General features: G+C 41.0%; 1 protein-coding gene and 1 long non-coding RNA gene across 3 annotated transcripts in view; one reads left to right on the forward strand and one right to left on the reverse strand.

Annotated features, from left to right (window-relative positions):
* The window catches only part of LOC111268772 (uncharacterized), a 51,026-nt gene that overhangs the window by 12,421 nt on the left and 18,044 nt on the right, over nt 1-20,561 (forward strand). The window contains exon 1 of one of the 2 annotated variants that reach the window (XR_002685396.2): nt 17,943-18,115. The exons of the other annotated variant lie outside the window; for it this stretch is intronic. This is a non-coding gene — a long non-coding RNA (uncharacterized LOC111268772). Of the gene's footprint in view, nt 1-17,942; nt 18,116-20,561 lie in introns of those variants that run through there. 2 annotated transcript variants of the gene reach the window in all.
* LOC111268769 (ras-specific guanine nucleotide-releasing factor 1) overlaps nt 1,717-20,561 on the reverse strand; it is a gene marked incomplete in the record, with an annotated part of 88,818 nt that continues 69,973 nt past the window's right edge. Inside the window, 4 exon segments of the mRNA XM_086971802.1 lie at nt 1,717-15,934; nt 16,493-16,884; nt 18,721-18,818; nt 19,527-19,730. Of these exon segments, the coding sequence (XP_086827928.1) occupies nt 15,567-15,934; nt 16,493-16,884; nt 18,721-18,818; nt 19,527-19,730 (1,062 nt within the window).

Genomic DNA, 20,561 nt, shown 5'->3' on the forward strand with positions numbered 1-20,561 from the left:
GGGTCCCTGACCTTATTCTCTACAAAGGTCACACTGCGTGTCCCGCGAGAAACCCGATAGGAGCTTCATTGGGAGCTTCGGATGCGTCCAAGCCAACTCAAACGATTGATCGTACATATACATAATACAGAGATAATTTTTTTACCACAATTTTATCGGTTGTATGTTTCATTGAGGAAGTACTGACGTTTAAAGTTTAAATGACTAAAGTGAAGTGAAGCTAATGATCCATCACCAGATGAATATTATTCGATATTGTGATTCGATAATGAGATAAACATAAAAGGATAATAGTGGTAAATTATATAACTTATAGGTAACTATGGCTCATAACAATTATAATGCTACGGCTTTCATAAGCTACATCAGATCAGGTACTTTTGCCCACTTGTTTTTGAAAAACGCATTCATTACAAACAATATATCTAGTTTGGATACGGTATACCAAATTATTATGTGGCCAGCTTATCGCCACATAAATCAACAGAGTTTGGATTGAGATAGTGCCTTTTAGGTCGATTAGCAGTTGAAAGCTTCCACTTGTGTCTAGCTTACCTTTCGGTATTCCCTTAAAGCAAAATCTTTGCTGGGCCTGATAATCGGCAAAGTTATTCGGCTTAAATGATTCTACGTCATGTTTGTAAAACTTTTGTTTCATAGAAAACCTCCATGGCATAACTTACAAATAGCATCTGGTTTGCATTTCCGATCCAGGTTCGAATCGTGGAAAAAAGTCCTATTATCGTGAATGAGTGGTCACTTATAGGTAGATAGCCATCTAGAGGACATTCGATCTTTAATCGAGGGTTGCACGCTAGTGACTATTTCGTTATTGTTATGGTGAGCTTCTGCAGGCTTTATGTATGAAAAAAAAATTCTAGGCGAAGTCCATATATATATTTTTAGAAAAGTTCAGGTAGTTATTTCGACCTTGGCCCAAGAACTTCAGCTTCGATAAAGGGCCGAATTTTTCAAACGGGCTGTTTGTTGATTAAGTTAAAAACAAATTTCGTTTTAGCAATAAACTAAGTTTGTTTATGGTTAAAATAAAATGACGCCTGCAGGTTAGGTAGGCAGTACCATTTATGGTAATCTTACGATTATAATCTAATATCAGTGATTACCGAAAAAGATGAGATCAAAGACGTACGAAGCTTCAATTGGCTTGCCTCCCAAAGCACAGAATTTATTTTATATATTTAGTGTTACTTTAGTTTTAATAAACTCTAAGCCTCAGTGTAACTGATTTTCATTACCTGACCGAGATACTGTTTATCGTCTTCAGCTCTAACCGCTCTGTCCACATTAAGGTCTACAAATAATGAGGTCGACAAGAAAATTACTGGATTTTTTCTACGGAAAGAAGCTGTTAAGTCCTAATGTAGTGTTCATAGGATAAGTAGGCCGTTAGCTGATCGACATTATATTGTACTGTTTGTGGTATGTAATGTTCAGTGTTTTCGAAAAAACAAAAAGCAATCTTCTGATCTGCACCTCTTTCTTTCTTCTCCCTTTCGAAGGAACAAATACAAATCAACATAAAACCTATGCAGGACACCGTCTAAAATCTGGTTGAAGTTGAGGTGATTCGAGAGAATCACGTTGATGTCTAGCTAGCCTTGGTGATGGTTTGCATTTAATAGCCGAGCGATTGTAAAGGCTCATTTTGTCTAGTCAATACACAGATACTCTCCAGAGCTAAAGATAACACAATAATTCGGGATATTTAGCGTTGTTTTTATTAAAACGAGAACAATCATGATATATGATTCAAGAGAGAGATATAGTATTTCTTCTTATTATAATTATTATTCTTTTATTATAATAATAATAATCTCCATTGTCTCAACATAGTCATCATCATCATCATTATTACCTTATTGACAAACTTTGTATGTGTGCCTCTGGCGGCGTATCAGTCCGTACTACGGAACTTTACCGTACTTTTCCCTACGTCTACGTTTATTTGTTTCATCATCTGGACCTTTTCACGCTCTATTATTATTATTATTATGATCATGACATCGTTAGTATCGTATATCGCATAGTAGCCGTCTGTATGTAGAACAGGAGGTTTTCTCTGCGACCTTTGTGATGGATCGTAATCATGAGTTATTTTATCATTCTTCTTTTCGAACCTTCGCAACGCTTATGCACACGTATGAGAGGACCCGTGCAAGTTACCTAACATGCAGTGGCATTGTTGTCGTAACTGTGATCACAATCGTCGCTCTTATATAACGTGTTATTCTTAATTTTATACGAAGCGCGTGCGGCTTTTATTTGTTTGCTTTCCCCCTTGTAGGCGACCGTTTAAGGGGTAGAGGGCGGGGGTATATTTGATCCAGTTGGGCGAGTCTGTATGAGACCGCTGGGTGGACAATAGCTGCCCGCTTGCCCGTCCATAAAGGCAAAAACTGCGTCGCCACGTTTCTATTGGTCACACGGTTCATCGTCATGATCATTATAATTGTCAATATAATGTATGTATATTGTGGTGTCGTGTATTTACTGTCATACTATTTTTAATACATGTTCTCATATATTATTATGGGGAATTGTTGTTCCTGGGTGTGACTATTTGCCCCTCGGCTGTATCTGTAGAATCAGCTCTCCTGCGGTATTGTAACATTAACGTTTTTTTATTGTTATCGCGCTATCATCATCATGGTATTGTTACTATTATTCAGCATAACTATTGCTGTTATTGTTCGTTTATTGTATAGATGATGTTGAATATAGCGTCACTTAGCCGCTCTGAGCGTCATCGGACCCACTTTTGAGGTTGTCTTTTAGGGGCGTTTATAGATGCGTATGTAATTTTAAGGTGCTTGTTTTCTTTGCTATCAGAGCGTGTATTGATGACTTCTGACGAAACAAGTTTTGAAACGAGTCGAAACATTTATAGAAACACTTAGACAACCGTTGGACATCTTTTCGGCGTATAAGCGCAGCTATCTATAGGGAATCCTAAAAGACCGAATACACCCTGTCTAATTAGGACAGGAAGTTGCAGCTAGGAACCGCTTCTTGAGTAGAGTCATAGTAATGGACAAATATATATATATATATATATATATATATATTACAGATTTGTGGTAATGCTGAACATCACTAAACAGATTGGCTGACGATTTTCTGTGGGATTCAACAATATAGAGCGTATACGTGCTTATATGCTTTTCGTTTGTTTTCCACCATTATGTAGCATAATGTTTTTTGGGAGGGCACGATAGAATGATTTGATACGCTAACTATTTACGGGCTGAACGTGCAGAAATTAGCTTCCTCTGGAGACTATTGGTAGAGAAGAGAGAGGCTGCCAACGAACCGTTTGATATTAGGACACGCACATATACCTTAGCATGAGTCGTTTGCTTCTTGTCCTGCGTTTGTCAACAAAACAGTCGCATGCACGAAACGAAGCAACAACGCTTAAAATTTCGTGAATTTTCGTCTGCTATTCTAGATTTGTTACAATTATACGTTCGCGCATATCTTATCGATAGTATTGAACGAGCGCTGTGAACGCGACAAGATCTTCAGTGTAGTTTGTTTATTATTGGTAGCTGGAATTCGACCAGTCCGGCCGGTTTCCTTAACCATACGATAAGAGATAGACCGCATTTACCGTCCTTTCTGTCTATTGCTACCGCTTCTTTTAGTGTGACCTGAATCGACACATCAATAGCTGTTATATTTCTCATCTTTTTTACTGAGTTCATTATTATTACCTTCGCCATCAAATCGATGAATATGATACAAAGGCAAAGCGAAATATGCGAAGGGGCCAAACGGGACATCTGGAAGCAGGAGCTCGACTATAACAAGCTTGAGCCAGATTATACTACTCTTGCTGTTATTGCGTTGTGATCGCGCATTGATACATAACCAGAGGGCCTAAAAGGCGAAAGGCCAATGAACGGTACGATGGGGCGACCTCAGCGATTGCTTGGGCCCCGAGTGGGGAAGGACGCTCGGGGTCGAAGTCTGGCTTTTGCTCCTATCTAATATTTCCTCTATTCTCCTATCGTTGGGCAACACGGCTGGCTGCAGCTGATGATTTGTTAACTTATTATCGTTATTATTTTTAATACTATTATCGTTATTCTTATCTATTATATACTATACTTCTCTCGCCTGTCCTCTACTGTACGTTATAGCTATAAGGAATTTTTTGATGCGGCGATAGTCTTTTAAATTGCATCACTGTCCATAATAGTAGGTAAATCCGCCTTTTTAGCTCGTCTGTAACTTGTAATCTCTTTCTACGCTTGCTTAAAGTCTATTCTAAGTATTCGCTTTTATCATTTTACCTTTCTTCTTGTGTATTACTTGTTCAACAAATACACGCAGAGACACGCACACGCACAATGTATATATAGTGACGAATTTCTGCGTTCTGTATTGTATTTTGTTTTTGGGTAATAGTATATAGTATAGTAACAGCCGTCACAGTCAGCAGTAGTAATAACATTTGCCGTTCGCGCCAGAAGAGGGAATAACTGGAAGACCACTATAGCATCCTGCAGTGTACCCGCTATCGTGTTTGTACGTAACTTACTAGTGAAAAAGTGACCAATACGTTTTGGAAGAAGTTTATCAAGTACCGACAGTTCGTCAATCGGATGCACGAGCACACACCTAGAGATCCGCGTGCAACTTCTCGCCGAGACGTCGCGGCGCACATATAGTTTACTTATTTTAACGTTTGTTTTAGGCAATCTAGTAAGCATCGTTTTCGGTTTGGGCAACGCTAGGCGAACATCTGTACCATTCGACTGATGGCCATTTGCTACGAGATTAGAGATGACCTATTGTCAGATGTAAGAGCAATAAGCAGTCCTCTTCTAACATTCGTCGACACGAGCGAAGCGTATGCGGAACGTTGCATATTGCTCCGCGGCATCCGTCCGCATCAGCAAGTTTGTGTTGTTAAGACACATCGCAAGGGAAAACTACCCGGACGTCGCGGGTGGTCTGAACGTCGACAGGATACGTAACGCTCGAATCGCTACCATTTATGCTTAGCCATAGTTGCCCTAGCCGTTTTTACAGGTAGGTTTATCTTCGCCGTTGGCATGAGCATGCAGGGAAGCGCTTGTTCCGTCGATCGATATAACCGCGTCTCCTTCAAATTCCTGATGAGGCAGCCACTCAATAATGACGTGCCCGAAAAGCTATCCATTCTTTAGAATTCCCCCCTGAAACTGCCAAAAAAAAAAAGAAGCTGGAAACACTAATCGCAACTAATGCTAAGTAATAGCAAATTATGTTTCTTTTAGGCGGGACTTCCGTTGTCGATAACCTTCTAGCGGATCATCCAATTGTGCAGATGATAAAAACGTAGAAAAGACGCGATCATTAACCACGTACACGTACGTAGTCATCGTTCAAGTTAATTTTTGTATTTTCTTTTACAGTATACAAACAATAGTTGTATCCGATTCAGCAGTGGCTGTCTAGTTTATCACTAGAGTAGTTCGGTAGATGATATACATCTATATGTGTATAGGCGTGTGCACCGGATCTCTACTTTATTTGTTTCGTTATTGTTTTCGAAGTAGAAAACCTTGGGGTACTATGGATTTGGGCGCCGTTAGTAGCGATCAATCGACGACAAACTGAACCGGCTAAATAGGACCTCCAGATAACCCTCATCGTAGGCGCGCGACGCATTGCGCGTCGTATAGTAGCAGCAGTTGCGCAATTGGCTACTATCTGCTGAATAGACTGACATTGTTCGATTAATTGTGTTTTTGTGTGTGTATTGTATATATAGACAGCACTATCTATAGCATTTTATCATTCTCAATGCAATCATTTTACCGCAATAACATTACTACTGATGCTCTAGTAACAACGACCAACACGGATAGACTCCGTCCATAAACTTTAAACGACACAATAAATGTGGCTTATAATAACAACCATCATTGTTATTATATTATTACTGTGGTTGTTGATAATTTTTCTTCGTTTATTTTTACTATCAATATAAACAACAAGAGTTAAGTTGAACGACAAAGAGGCCTCAGGCAGATGTCGGTGAATGGTGATCGGACGGCACACAATTAACGCACGCGGAAAAAACATTTTCGTTCCCGTTAATTATAGATCATAATTTTCTCTCGAAATTTTTCCTCACAACGAAACTGACAGCTGTTTACATCAATTGGACCTACCGTAGTGAACTATTATCATGATATTCTGTGAACCTGTGCAATTTCTAGGGGAGTTGTTTTTTTTTTCTCTAGCTCACTGTCGTTATTATTTGTGTGCGTCGCGTTTAGCCAGATTTGCTGTGACAGAAAGATGACTAGCACTACTGTCACTGTGAAATAATACTCAATTGTTATTATTAGCACATAAATGAATCACATTGGCCAGCCCTCAAGGCCGATACGAGACAAGCACATCTGCGTCATTTTCGTTACGACTCATCAGCGTCGTTCTGTTTTTATCGTGTTTCCTCGTAATTTTGTCCTTTACTTATTGTTCGTTAATTCCATTACGGCTAAAAGCGGCTGCGGTGCAATAGGAGACAAAACGGAGCCCGATAGGCCTACGCCTTTCGGTTCGTCCTGCACAAGTGGGTTTTTATTTATGTTTTTCATTAGCATTTCAATCAATATCAATAACTTTGGATCTAGTTGTCTCTCTTTGCTTATGATTACCTCTATTTAGGCAATTTTCGCTCGGGTAGATTTTTTTTATCTTTACAATGATAAGTAAATAGAACCTATGACATCATCTGTATCAATAGCACTAATTTAGTATCCGTTATTATTATAACTTCTCCGTATTTTCTGCGATACCGTTGTTATTGATCATTGTTGATGTTGCCATTGATTCGATCGATCGAATTATATGCTTACAAACAATGGCAGTTGTCTTACAGCTGCCTGCCTACACCGCCAATTACTTAGATCAATTAAGGGTAACTTGCCTTTGCTTTTTCTGTTTGCGATGGACACGTAAGTTATGAATGTGTGGTCCTCAAAAAGTCTCCTCTAATCTGATTATGTCATTGTCAATGTGAGCGTTAATGCAGTTGAGTGTCAAGTCAATCTAGATCTAACTGGGAGGCTTGCCGAGCCCTTGCGAGCAATAGACACAGCCTTGGCTGAAGGTGGGGAGTTCGACCATGGTAGCCTGAATGCGTACTGGCCAACGTTTCAACTTCTGCACAAGCACTGCTGCACATGTCCTAAGGGTCGTGTGTAGCTTGTCACAGTTTCTATATGCAAAATTTTTGCGTCGCGCACGTTTACAGTCTCTTCCTGACGACGGTGCGTACCTGAACCTCAAACATAGTCGCATTCAAAGTTGTGCTGTACTCATACATACAAAGTCTAAGTGTATACAGTTTATATAGAAAACATAAGTAACTGATGCGCCCGAGGGGATGCCGATTGCAGGTGTCACTGCTGGAGGAGTATCCGCGTCCAGTGTATTTAGCAACCGTGTATTTCGTTTAGTTCGTTCACTCCTTTGTCAAATAACGCACGTAACTTGAGTATGCCAATCTACAATGTTGAGACAGCCTTTGCATATTAGTTAGGTTTTGTATACGATCGAATTGTCTACGTATACCGATCTTATATTGAACGCAGCCAGCCCAGGTTCCGGGCATTCGTTGCTTTGGCGTATAAAGGTCTTTACCTTCGCCAGCCTTTGCACGCACTTCTCTGACATTACGACCTAGTAAAGTGTAAGTAAACACTTAAGGCCGTTACACTATCGATCCTCGTTAAGTCTTGATTCGGGTTGTCGGTCAGCGATACGCGAGATGACACCAAGAAGCTGGGGCAGGCGACAGGCCAGCTAGCATTTGATCTGAGGCTGAATGGATCTTCTTCTCTATATACGTATGTTATACGTATTTAAGCAGTGCATTTTCATTGATAGTTAAGTTAGATACATGTGCAATGACGACACATATTCTATCTATTATTCCCTTAATTATAAAAGAAACAGTAGATCCCTCTGGTGACTATTTGAAGCCTTTAAACGACCTACTAGGTGTAATCGTATGTTATTATTATTATTATTATCGTGTCCTATTTCTATTAGGCGTAGTCCAATCGACATTGTCGTGTTGTAGTAGTTTTTATAAATTATTTATTCTTTAGGTCCTGGTAGCACTCGTTCGTATTTATAGAAGTTCAGGGGAAGGGGGCGTTATTTATGAAACGGAAAACTGTTAGGTAAACGCTTTGGTATTCTCATTTGTCTTTAAAAAGCATTATAAGATATTATTCCTTTCTATTGTTAAGTCTGCTACTCAACATTGTTGTCGTTGTGGATATCACCGTTAACATCGGTCGTGATCTTCATCTCTCAGCCAGCTCTTCATGTTCCTTTCCATTGTTACTTACTACTATCATAATAATTTTTCTTCGTTACCTATTACTACTTAATTGAACGAGCAAACGAATGATCCTTCACATCTCACGCATTTTACTTGTTCTAGTCATACTCGAATTATCTACTGCTCTTATCGTGTTGACATCGTAACGATCATTTTTACATTTCCATAATAACAAAAGTATTTCAATGTATCGTATTTTCGGTATGGTTGCTGTTGTAGTTAATTAGATGTGTCGTCGCATTGAAAAGGTTAGGTTAGGAGCGGAAAAGCTCGATCACACGACATGCACAACTATCCAACTGCTTCACGAAGATGATGGAAATCATGACGATCTTCCTCTGACTATTATCATTGTTACAAATATAGTCCTTATTATTATCCTTCTGTCATTACCGTATGATATCTTCCTTATCTCGACGCGTGTCTTCTCACAGAAAGAAACATATCTTTTTTCTGTGCCATAGCTAAAAACTAACATTCGGTATTATCTGATTACTATCTTGACCCTTGATCCTTTCGATGAGACCTGCGGTAATCTACTAGAGGCTATTTGCCGGAAGAAAACTTTAGCACGTTTCAACTTCTGCCTTTTGAACGATGCCGGCCTCTGTCCTCCGGTTGTTTACGTCTGATGCGCGGTCACGCTTAAGAGCTTTACGTTTAGAGCTATACAGTCGCCGATCACTGCCCTACCCACAATCACCAGTTAATCTAGCAGGATATGCTTTTGGGGACTTTACATCAATATGGTCCGCTTCCAATTGTTTCGTACGAACGAGTCCACTGAGCAGACAGGTGCCGAACGGTTCGTCCGTTTTGCGCATGCACGTTTCAGAGTGGATGATCGTTAACCTGTACTTCTATACGGAGATCTTGCGCGAACTGCTATCACTTTGACCCACAAAATGTCACCTAGCTTTTTCTTCAATCGTTCATTCATCAGGACTTAACTTGAGAACTTGGCCGCGGGCGAATGCGTGTCAATAGCGGCCAGGCGGTCGTAACGTTAGAAAATTAATTTTCTGTGTTTTATCTATTAGTTTTAACGGTTGTAGTAGTCAGTAGTAGTACTAGCTTAGTGCTGGAATCTTCGTTGATTGACGTCCTGATGTTCGGTGGTTTGTTCGTGTGACGAGTCAAGTTCATCCTCAAGCGGCAGAGTAGCGATCAATCCGTGACTGCCCGATGCCGGCCGTTCGCTCGCCGCCTTTCACCACTGTCCACTGGGCAAGACAATGACGTGGCAACGAAGTAATACGCACGTGTGTACGTACGGAACGACGCCGCCCTACCTCTTTCCCTGCGCACGAATCAATTCGTTCCTCTATTCCACAACTTACGTAGCAAAACATCCCGCAGCATACCAAGTATATAACGTAGATATTCATATATCTATATTAAAAAATCATTCGAAATTCACGCATAGGGTATTTGCTTTAATCCGTGTACCGTTATCGAGAGTAAATCTGACGACACTTTTTCTAACTGTTTTCATTGCTATTGGGCTATTTTTACTGTCATTGTTATTTTGTATGCATAAATCCTATTTAGATTCTTAGTCAATATATTTACTCCATCGTTTGTGCGACAGTCGCGAGCGGATTCAAAATCGCTGACCCAATGCTATCGAGTTAACATCGGTGGGGAGGCCGGATACTTTTTCAGTGCTGGTTCTTAGCTCTTCGTCATGTCCGTCCTAGATTCCGTCTCAATTTATACTCTGTTAACGTTTTTCTTATCATTTTACGTGCTCATATCGTGCTTCGTTGTCCGAGACCGTCATCGCCGCCTGCTCTATAGCCAGTGGGATGGTCGAGCGCTGTTGTCCAGCGTTAAGTGTTCCGCATGTCAAGAAATTCTCGCTTGTTCTTTTCGACTGTCGGAGGTTTATAGAAGTGGCGGGCACTAGCTCCGTTAGACTGCCGGCCGGCCGTTACGATATAAAAGTTTTTCCCAATATGCGTTGCCGTCGTTGTTTACTGTCGGGAGTACAGAATTGCTGTTCGCGTATCTTTGTCGATAATATACTTGTTGATACTTTGTTTTTCTGAGTTTCGCCATCCGTATGGTTTTGATGATACTATCGTTGTTGATATTGCTGTTTTTGCTACTGTTACCGTTACTGCTGTGCTTCAATTCGAAATTCGGCGGCGCTTGTAAATAAAAAAAGATCTTTGTTTCAGTGAGACATTGTATTCAAACTTTGTTGTCAGGTAAGGTCGGAATCATAGTCACGAGCCGCGGATTAACCAAATAATGCGCCGTCGTGCCATTTCAACAGATAATTTACTGAGTAAATCTGGCAGTGGGAAAATGGAGGCCAGCCCAAAAACTCAGTGAAATACACTGACGTCGCTTTAGATTCTGCTAATGCGAATCTTCACGTTGTTCCACAGAGTTTAGTAATATGGAGTGATGCCTTTGGTAATCATAGCAAGTCGGAGGCAAACCTACTCTACACACAGTCATGCACACCCAGGCCCGGTAGTATGTATAGTTGACATGAGATGGAGCCTTGACCGAGAAGCGAATCTATCTACGAAACGCATCAATCAATCCATCCATCAATGAACGCCTGTGAAGGTTCCCTCAAAGGATGGGACCAGGCTGTCAAAATCATCGCAATTATATTACATTGGATCGTGCTATCAAGAAGGCTTAAAGGACTACGAAAACACACGTCTAAATCTAAATACGGTGTGTGTACTTAGCTAAAAGGAGCAAGGTATAGATTTATTTATAGGTTTAAGCAAAGTGAACACCCACAACTCTGAATTGTAGGCACTAATCTTACGTGTATTTTATCGTAGGCTTGTGATCATTACTATTCCCTTCAGAGAAGGGCATAGCTCGTAAAATAATTAACGGAAAAAACGAATGGTGCAAGCCAAATACGCGATCGAGCAAACTCTTTACTGTTTCGCTATTGATACAACACCACCTAGTCATACTACGACGATGCTGCAAAACAACAAATGTTGAGCCCCATCGACATACCGAGATCGGTTACTTTCTGTGTATTCACGGGAAGCTTGTCGTGGCTTCACGAAGGCGGCACAATTTTCGATTTTTATTTCACAATGTGACGATTATTTTTTATGCCGTCGTCTGTGGTATTCTTTGTAATGCTTCACTTCGTGTATCGTTGCAATGGTATCGTGCTGCTATCAGCGTCTTCATGTTCAGTCGAACTTAAAGCGGAACAAGGCAAGGCGGAGGAAACACTGTACATTTTATGCGACGGTCTCCTCGCGCGATTGACTATTTTATAATATTATTCGATTTTTTTCGAGAACCCTTTCTCGTCCTTTCTATGGCATTTTTCTTTTTTATCCATTTTCCATTGTAGGTGGATATAACGCTCGTTTTAGGCGCGTATGTATGTATGTACGTACGTACGTACGTGCGTGCGTGCGTACAACGATTAGTGACTGACAACTACTGCACTGTCGATGCCTATCGGTATTCTTGACCCAACAAGGTATCTTGCTCCGTGATGCTCGTATAAATAGCGTAATGTTCATTCTACACTCATCAAAATTGGAATCTATATTTTCCAAAACAGAAAAAAGTTCCCGTTTGGCTGTGCCTTGTAACTTTCCATTTCCGACCATCAGAAATCGAACCTTAAACATAACTTAATAAAAAAATAATATTTTTTTCAGCTATTTACGGTTATCTCTTTGGACAGTAATTATAGTATTATGGTGAGCGGTTTTAGGCTTAATCGATGCATCAACCAAAACGTTAGCTTTTTTTTTTATGTGCTATTTAGCCTAAATGAATTGTATGATGCTTGATATGGAGTTCACTTGGCTAGATACGAGTGCTACACGATAGGTAATCGATCCTTTCAGCAATGACCTCTAAAGCGTCTGCTGTTGCTAAATAGCAGCTCGCGTCTGTACAATACGGTGTTAAGCACTTCCCAAAAATGTTTTACGCGAACTCGACGGGCGTATGATACGGTGCGATTCATGGCAATGTATGAAGCAATATGGATAAGTGGCCAAATTGGAGTGTCCTAGGCGGGTGGGACATGAAGGTCCTGTCGGAGAAATAGGCACAAAGGCGTCAACTTCGCTTCGAAGCGTCACGCTTTTTGTCTAAGAAGCAACGGAGGAAGAACAAGAAGAATTGCCAATGGTTTTGGTCACACATGATTAGTTTATGGCTAGACTTGTCTGTCGTGACAGTATCGAATATTGGCAATACCTTCTACGGCTAAGCGTATCCCTGTCAAATCTCTTCCTTTTCACTTTTTATCAACGCTGCTATTGGAATTGCCCAAACGAACAGTCGACAACACACGATGAGTACGGCAAAGGCCTTTCGTAGGGAAAGCCATACAAATCAGAAACTAAACATGACCAGAAGAGTTTTTCACAAGTAGCATCAAGAAAATTGCCATTGTTATTATTGTCGACCGATTTTTTTGTTGTTTTTGATGCTGTCATTTGCAGTCGGCAGTAAATACCCGATGCTGCTCTGCTTGATGCTATCTATGCTGCAGGGCGCAACTGTTCACTCAGACAATTTTGATGCCACGATTATGATTTGTCGATACCAATAGGGTGTAGCAATAGCATGTGGTAGCTCGTATGTATAGGTGACATTATGATGTTGAATAGGACGCCCATGATTCTTTTATTTCTCACATTGATTCTGGAATCGTTCGTTGAGTTATGTTCTGGCGTTTTTAAGATCGGCTATTTGATATATGCTGGTCATGTACCGCACATGACCATGTACATCAACGTTTCATACTTATCTAGTAATAGAAGAGGAAAAGCGAACTGGTTACCACTCATCGTACCTGGCTAGTACAAGTTAACTGTACTTAGTTACAATCTTAGCTACAAAAATTATGTGTTACTTACGTTTGAGTCTAACAACGCGCTTCCTCTATAATCGTTCGTGATGCATCATTTTATTACTTTTAGTTCAATAATGCTTACATTTTTGCTACCTATAATCGTATGCTACAAAAGCCCAAAGCAGCTGAATATATATATATATATATATATATATATATAATTCGATGCGGGTTGTTTTTTTCATTTGAATCATGTGTGTACATAATAGTGGTATAGTGTATCTGCTTCCTGTTCAACGGAGCCTGACCGTTATTACCGCTGCACATGAACACATTATGAGATTGTTGTTTACATTAATACTGATACATACATGTAACATTGATTGTTTATTAACTGCATATTATTATTGTTGTTGTTGTTGAAGTTATCGGTGTGACTGAAGCCAAACAGTCTTCAATACTTCGTATATATATATGTAGGTTGCCATTATTATAAAACCTAGAAATGTGCTACAATGTACTGTGGTGATCTCTTCCGCTTACCTTTACCTCCATATTTCCATAATGGCGTTGATCATTTCCGATTGCAAGTAATACCGACGCACGCTATTTATAAGAAGCGTCGTAATTCACCTGTTAAGCAGCACTGCTGTGCCACGAGGATCTGCTAGTTTTTCTCCGTACGTTGTCTTTTACACCTGCTTCTTGCCGATGTTCGATCTCGCCATGGCAAAGGGGAAAGGGTGTTTAACTTGGCGGACGCTAACGCCTGCCGGAAGCTAAGGGCTATCCACTTTTGTTCTTTCTTTCCAGAATGGACGAAATTGTGCCTCAAAGGGTGTGGTAAATAGTCGGTCTCAGATTGGACTACTACGTTATCGGAACTAGAGATTTAGTCAGATATTTCTCTCACTTCGAAACACCCTCATAATTGATGATCTCTAATTCAGTGAGAGATGTAACCGGCTTAGCGCATTAGATATTCGATAAATTACACAGAACGAACATTGTTATAAGGAATTATCCATCTGAGAAGTTCATTTCATTTAAAAAAGCTGTAGTCGATACATAGCATGGCCAATTATCGTTAGTTACCTAATTCAATTGTTTCTTGATCTGGTTATAGCGTTTGTGAAAAAATCTGATTGGGTTGTTTGTAAACTCAGGATAACTTGTCACATAATTATTTCCATGTGAATATACATGGCACTGTGGAGGGCAAGGGGCAGACGCCCTAGTCACGCGGCGTCTTCGCACGAGACTGCGGCTCTTCAAACTGATCCGAGATATACCGATATTGAGCGCTTTAGAAGAGATCTTTAAAATTTGGCTTAAGTGCAGATACGCGAACATGTATCGATTAGTGATCATTTAAAAGTCCCAAAAGACAGCCTTTATTTACGTTTCCCTATCTCTCTCCGAACTTAATCGTCATATTGGCTATTTAATGACTTGATGCGCACCTAAGCATATGTGTCTAGTCGATAGCAGATATTATTCAGCCGTTTTTCTTCTTTTGTTTCGATGTAGTTGTCAATTGCGTCCTTATCGTTCAGTAAGAAGCGGTTATTATGTGAAGAGTCCGCAACGCCGGAGGGAGGCCGAGACAACGGCGCTGAAACAAAGCACAGCTGGCTGGTAGCCCGGAAAGCACGAAGCTAGCATGCTGTTACGCATCGCATATGTTCCATACAAGAGAGCACTACGATTTATCTAGCAGCAGCTCATATAATGGTTGTATAGTAGTAGTATGGATTGCTATAGGGAGACAGAAACAGCTATAGGACGATGCATGAGAGTCAGGTGCGACGAACCAAGCATACGGCACATACTTTACTAAAGAACGCTGATTGAAACATGAACATACTTCTTACGTTTATAATCAGCTGATTAACTTAACCCGTAGACAACGGCTGAAATACCATGTAACTTAGTAAGTCGGGATTGATGATGATTTTGTTCGTTTGGCATGTAGCGGTTGCGGCTCCTGTGTGGCTGATGTGGTAGCGTATTCACGCGCACGGGCGTACAGATGTGACGTGTTAAGCTGACTAAATTTAAATTGACTAAGGAGCCGTTGGTAAGGACAAGGCGGGAAACAGCTTGCCGACGCGTGGAACTGGTGTACAGATGCTTCTCGAGTTGACTTTGTGGTTATATGGTTACGGTGTCAATAGAACATTGCGACGCTGGCAAAAATAGAGTTAACTCATAGCATTCATTATTATATGTATACTAGGCAATGTATTATATATTCTGTGTCTTTCCGAGAGCATAGTCAAACCTAGCCGGGGTCTGGCTGTCCTCCCATTCGAATATTTGCAATGGGTGGCAGTTTGTCTGTTAGTCCGTGTCCTAACGGGCCTTCAGGACCTCTCAGTGGCTGTGGTGATGTGTTGGCGAAAGGGAGGATGTGTACGTGGTGGTGGTCGTCGTCGTGAATTGCGTATTCTGTGTGGAGGATGGTTGCGACGTCGTAGGTAATTTTGTGCCTAACCTAGACAGCCGCGGTTCAAGACAAAGAGAGAGCCGGTATAGTTCTTCGTCGGGCATTAGTCTGCCTGGGTCTAGCAAGTAGTTGAACACTTTCGGTATCTGTTCGATCTTGTATGGCGTCTGCTGGAAATGTCGGATTTCGCGAATAACGTGAGCAATCATCCGCATCTTTGAGAAATTAAGCAGCCCTTCGTCCGTGAAGTTCGGGGTGCCTTCCTCGATGAATGAGAGATCCGTCAGGTACATGCCTGCAATCGTTGGACGTATTACAATATAATAATACGGAGGTAGAGCTAGGATGGACAATTTCTGAAAAGGGAGAAATTACTTCAAACATTGTTGTGCAGAAAATAAAGAAGAAGTAAAGGCCACGGCAAGGTAAGGTCTACTCAACTAATAACTATAGCTAAGCATCGGCCCACAAATTAGAACAACGGTACCAAAGAACAAGAACCCTATCAAAAATGTCATCCTTTTTATTCCTGTGCGAGTGATCTGCTGTTCCTGATGAAGATTCTGGCCTTATGTATTCTAAAGTTCGTTGAAATTGACTTGAATTCCACGGAGAAAATAGCTTTATAGAAATGAGTAACTGTTGATTTTTTTCTCTTCAAGATAAGAATCTAGCCGACGTACTAGTGATTATTCTTCTTCTACCATTTCTATTCCTAGCGGTATGCGAAAATAACCCGATAATCTTACAAAAAAAAAATATAACTCCTGAACTCATCCTTATTTATCATCATGTTCAACAACAGTTGAACAAAACAGAAGGGTGACGTAACCTAGGGTTAGATGACGCTAACCTAAATAAGGAATACAGGGCGGGTCACAACGGTGAAGAGCGTCTCGCATGTTTCGGAATCGCCCGTCCGCCGACACGAGCGTTTGGAGTTTGTCTATGGTTTGCTTTGTAGTCTTGGATACTCGTTCCCAGGTTTTCTTGAGGCGAAATACAGATGAATTCATGAAGGCGGCACAGATCTGAAGCACGCCGTTTAGGTTATGCAAGCAGCGGCAAATATCAGCGACCGCCGCCCACTTCTCGATGATGGCAACGCGTTTTGACATCTCGGGGCAGCGCATGATCTCGCTAACCACCAACCGACTGACGTCGTTAAAGCGTCGCGTCATGAGCAAAATATGGCCGGCCTTCGTGGCCTTCTCGGGCTTCATCCACGCCTGCCCAAGAAATTCCCTACGGAAGGTACAAATAAAAGGGGAAAAGAGAAAAGAAATGTGTTCACGTTACGCACGAATGATATCTTAGATGTGATTATTGGTAGAAATAAATTGCAGTATGGGGAAGTTAATAATGACATTGCTAGATTTTTGCCTAGGAGAGTAAGAACTTGTACCTTCATACGTGACCATCTCATTAACCCCTTTTATGGGTTCCGTTATTTTTTTCGTGTAGGCTACGTTCGTAGAAGAAAAAGTGGGCGAAAAGATGTATACGAAAAATCAGGTTTCTTTGCTAAAATATGTAAATAGACAAGCTTTTTTGTAGGCACTAACCTAAACTGAGTAAACCAAACTGGTTGCGAACTTATAAGACATACACGTTTCTTAAGCTCAACATTATATAAGCACAAAATCGGAAGGGATTCCATTTGCCTTGCGAATAAAGGCTGGTACAATTGATACAAAACATGCAGTAACTACAGCAAGACTCAATGACGAGTAGGACACTGTAGTGAGCTATTGAAATTGTCTCAAACAAGCAATTTAAGTAAAATTTGCTAAAATAGTGCTGATGATGTCCATGTGCAAATGATACCCATCAAAAATGAAAAAAAAAAAACAAAAAAACAACACTCGCTGCGTCCATGCTTCGTCGGGTTAATTGTATTCAAAGGTGTTCGATATGGAAGTATTCGAAATCACTGAGGTACTACGAAAATAGAACACTCTTTTACAAAACGCTTGACCAGATGAAGTCAACCCAGAACTCGCTCAAAACGAAACTCAAACGCTTCTCTTGTACTACCTGTGTGATTTATTAAAAATTATGACTGAGTGTCTTCATATATAATATCATTCTGTATATGAGACACGATTGTCTTTAGCAGTCACGATCTTCATAGTTACTCTACTGAAATGTATACAATTTGCCTTTTTTTTTTTTTTCTCTCGTAAATCAATCGATATACAAAACGCTACAGGGCAGATGTTGATAGTATCATCAATCCTATCCAGCTAATAGAGTGTTAGATAATATATTGATGTCACAATAACGGGCGTCTATCGAAAACACAATATGACCTAACTGCTGTTACAGCGTAATAGGATAACACTGCAACATAGAAAAGTGAGTGAGTCCGACGACGCAGGGAATTTATTGAGGCTGGCTGGATAAGGGAAGTGCATCTGACTAATGACCAGCACGTAACCTGGATAAAGGAGCATAACAAGGCCAACAAATTCAGGTTTGGACATAACAGGCCTAAACCTTCTTTGGATTAGAATATAGGGCAAAAGCACGAATGGATTAGGAAAAATAGTCAGATAGTATTAAGTAACGTACATGAACCTGCTTCGCTACTGCTGTTACCGTACAGGCTGTACCGATGGTGCTTAGAGTAGTGTATTATCAACTTATTGCTTGATCATTTATACTTGCCCTTAGAAGTTATAGTTAGTGACAACTATAAGTATCTTAATGGAATTGTTTGATCGTTAATTTTTTCTGTTACAAAACACTCGCTGTAAACCATATGACATTGTTGAGGACCCGTGCGAAGCGAGCTAATTAACATCAGCTATCTTGCGAGATTCGTACGTTCAGGATTGTAATGATTTTTACCCTAAATAGGATAGTGTTGCTCAATATACTGTGATTTAGTTGGTTTTTGAAACTAAAAAAAAAAAAACTATTAAAATATGATTCCAATGTATAGCGACGAAGAACAGTTACGAAAAAAAAAACTTTGTAAATTCCTAATTTAGAACCTGTTTTTGCTGACGAAAGACAAGGAAAAAGGATTATGAGGTAACGATGAAAATGAATATATATGCTGTTTTGAGTACTTACTCGCTTCGAATATTGATGAATATCTTATGGTCGAGATAGGTCATTCCCTCGGCAATTTCTAAGGCTGAGAGGCTTTCAACGTTCTCTTTGCTCGGCGTCTGAAATCGTAAAAGAATAAAAATCGATGATAGTAGCAACTACAAATTCAGGCAAACCCACTGTTTTGTTCGCTCCTCTCCCAGGAGCCTGAACATTGGGTTTGTTAATGGCAACGAACGAAAACTATCCCGTTCCCGCGTGATGAAAGCCCCGTGTACGCTAGTTGGTTGTTGGCGTGGTAGGGCGACCACGGCAGGAGGGGGCACTGGGTCGGGGAGGCTGTTTTAGCGGGCGCCATACCTCTCGTAGTGTCAGCAGCCTCAACCCAACAGAAAAGGTTCGTCTGCTTTCCCACAGAACTTAAAGGTAGCGTTTGAGGTTCTGTGCACGTCTCGTTGCTTCGATTCTTTGACTGGTCGCATCTTTCCCCAGCGTTTCGCATTTCCATGCTTCCTTCAGTCGAATGTTACATCCTTTTCCTTTGCCGCAAGAGAAAACAAGCAGAAGATTCTTGTTTGCTTCTTTTGCCTTGCTTGATCTTATGGCAAGTCGGGTATTATACTCGAACACGCCGCTCCGTCGACGTGTAGCTAGCAGCCTCACGGAGTCTTTGGATCGCCGGGGTCCGCGATTACGGGACGAGAAACGGGACAGGTGCCACCCTGTATCGTACTGCGATCCAACTAAACGTACCTAGGCGATATTTTATTTTCTAGGGAATATCCTATTTTTTGTGTGTATAAAAATGAAAATTGTAATACACTTACCATATGAGGCGCGAGCAGGATATCCAGATCGACATCGGCTTGATTTTCATCTTTTTTGGTGTTGTTCATCATTTGTAGTAGCTGAGCTGCAGCCTTATGTTCGGCTGGAAGTAGGCTCATATTGTGCACCAACTCATCGAGGAACTCTGTTGTCATTTGGTGCAATCGTTCATCGTTTTCGAAGTCCTGGGAATGTTTCGACACCTGTAAACGCATCGTGCAGACAAACCAGTGCGAAAGCCAAGAACCATTAGGTATGACCTAACAATTGAATTAGGGTAGGCAATAAATAGTGTTTCATCGGCACATGGAGTCCCATACGTATCTTCGAGTATATGTCACACCGATCTAGGTTCCTCTTGGCCTTCAAGCAAGCGTAGTTACGTGACATTGCAGGCGCGGCCTGCTAGAGAAAGCTAGTGGCTAGCCACAGCAGCATCATGCCAATAAATAGAACTATCGGCCACCCGATAGATTCGCTTGGAAAGGGAGGCTTGTGATAGCAGTCGTGGTCACGTCTCAACGGTTATACTGCTCGGATACGTGGCCAACAGCAATCAGACGGTAGGAGCTAGTCGATGCGGTTACTAGGCCGGTCTGGTGAAGGCAGCAAAAGATCCTTGTTACGACGTATCCGCAATGACGACTACCAAGAAAGCTCGAGTGAAATGCGTCCCGCGTCTGTCCAGATATTGTTATATAGTCCAGATACTGCGTCGAGATATAACGAAGTCCTCATAACCAACAGGTCCAGTTGGTAGAGTTACGCCTCCCTCCAATGTAGTAGGTATATAGCAGCGGAGGACGTGGGACGGATTTTAAGGCCCCCCAAAGACCTAAGCCTGTTCCTGCTTGCGATTCCAGTCTGTGACACTCTCCGTGACCGAAGACTGTCCATAGAATCCACAGAACCGTAGTTCAATAAGCGCCCTATAGGACACGAGTACCGCTGATCAGGCTAACATTAATTAGAAGAGAAGAAAAATAAAACAAAAGCGCTGGCAGGATGTCTGCATACCCTGTCATCATCATCAT

Source organism: Varroa jacobsoni, unplaced genomic scaffold (assembly GCF_002532875.2).
Source record: "Varroa jacobsoni isolate VJ856 unplaced genomic scaffold, vjacob_1.0 scaffold_1318, whole genome shotgun sequence".
In the NCBI taxonomy this organism is placed as follows: domain Eukaryota; kingdom Metazoa; phylum Arthropoda; class Arachnida; order Mesostigmata; family Varroidae; genus Varroa; species Varroa jacobsoni.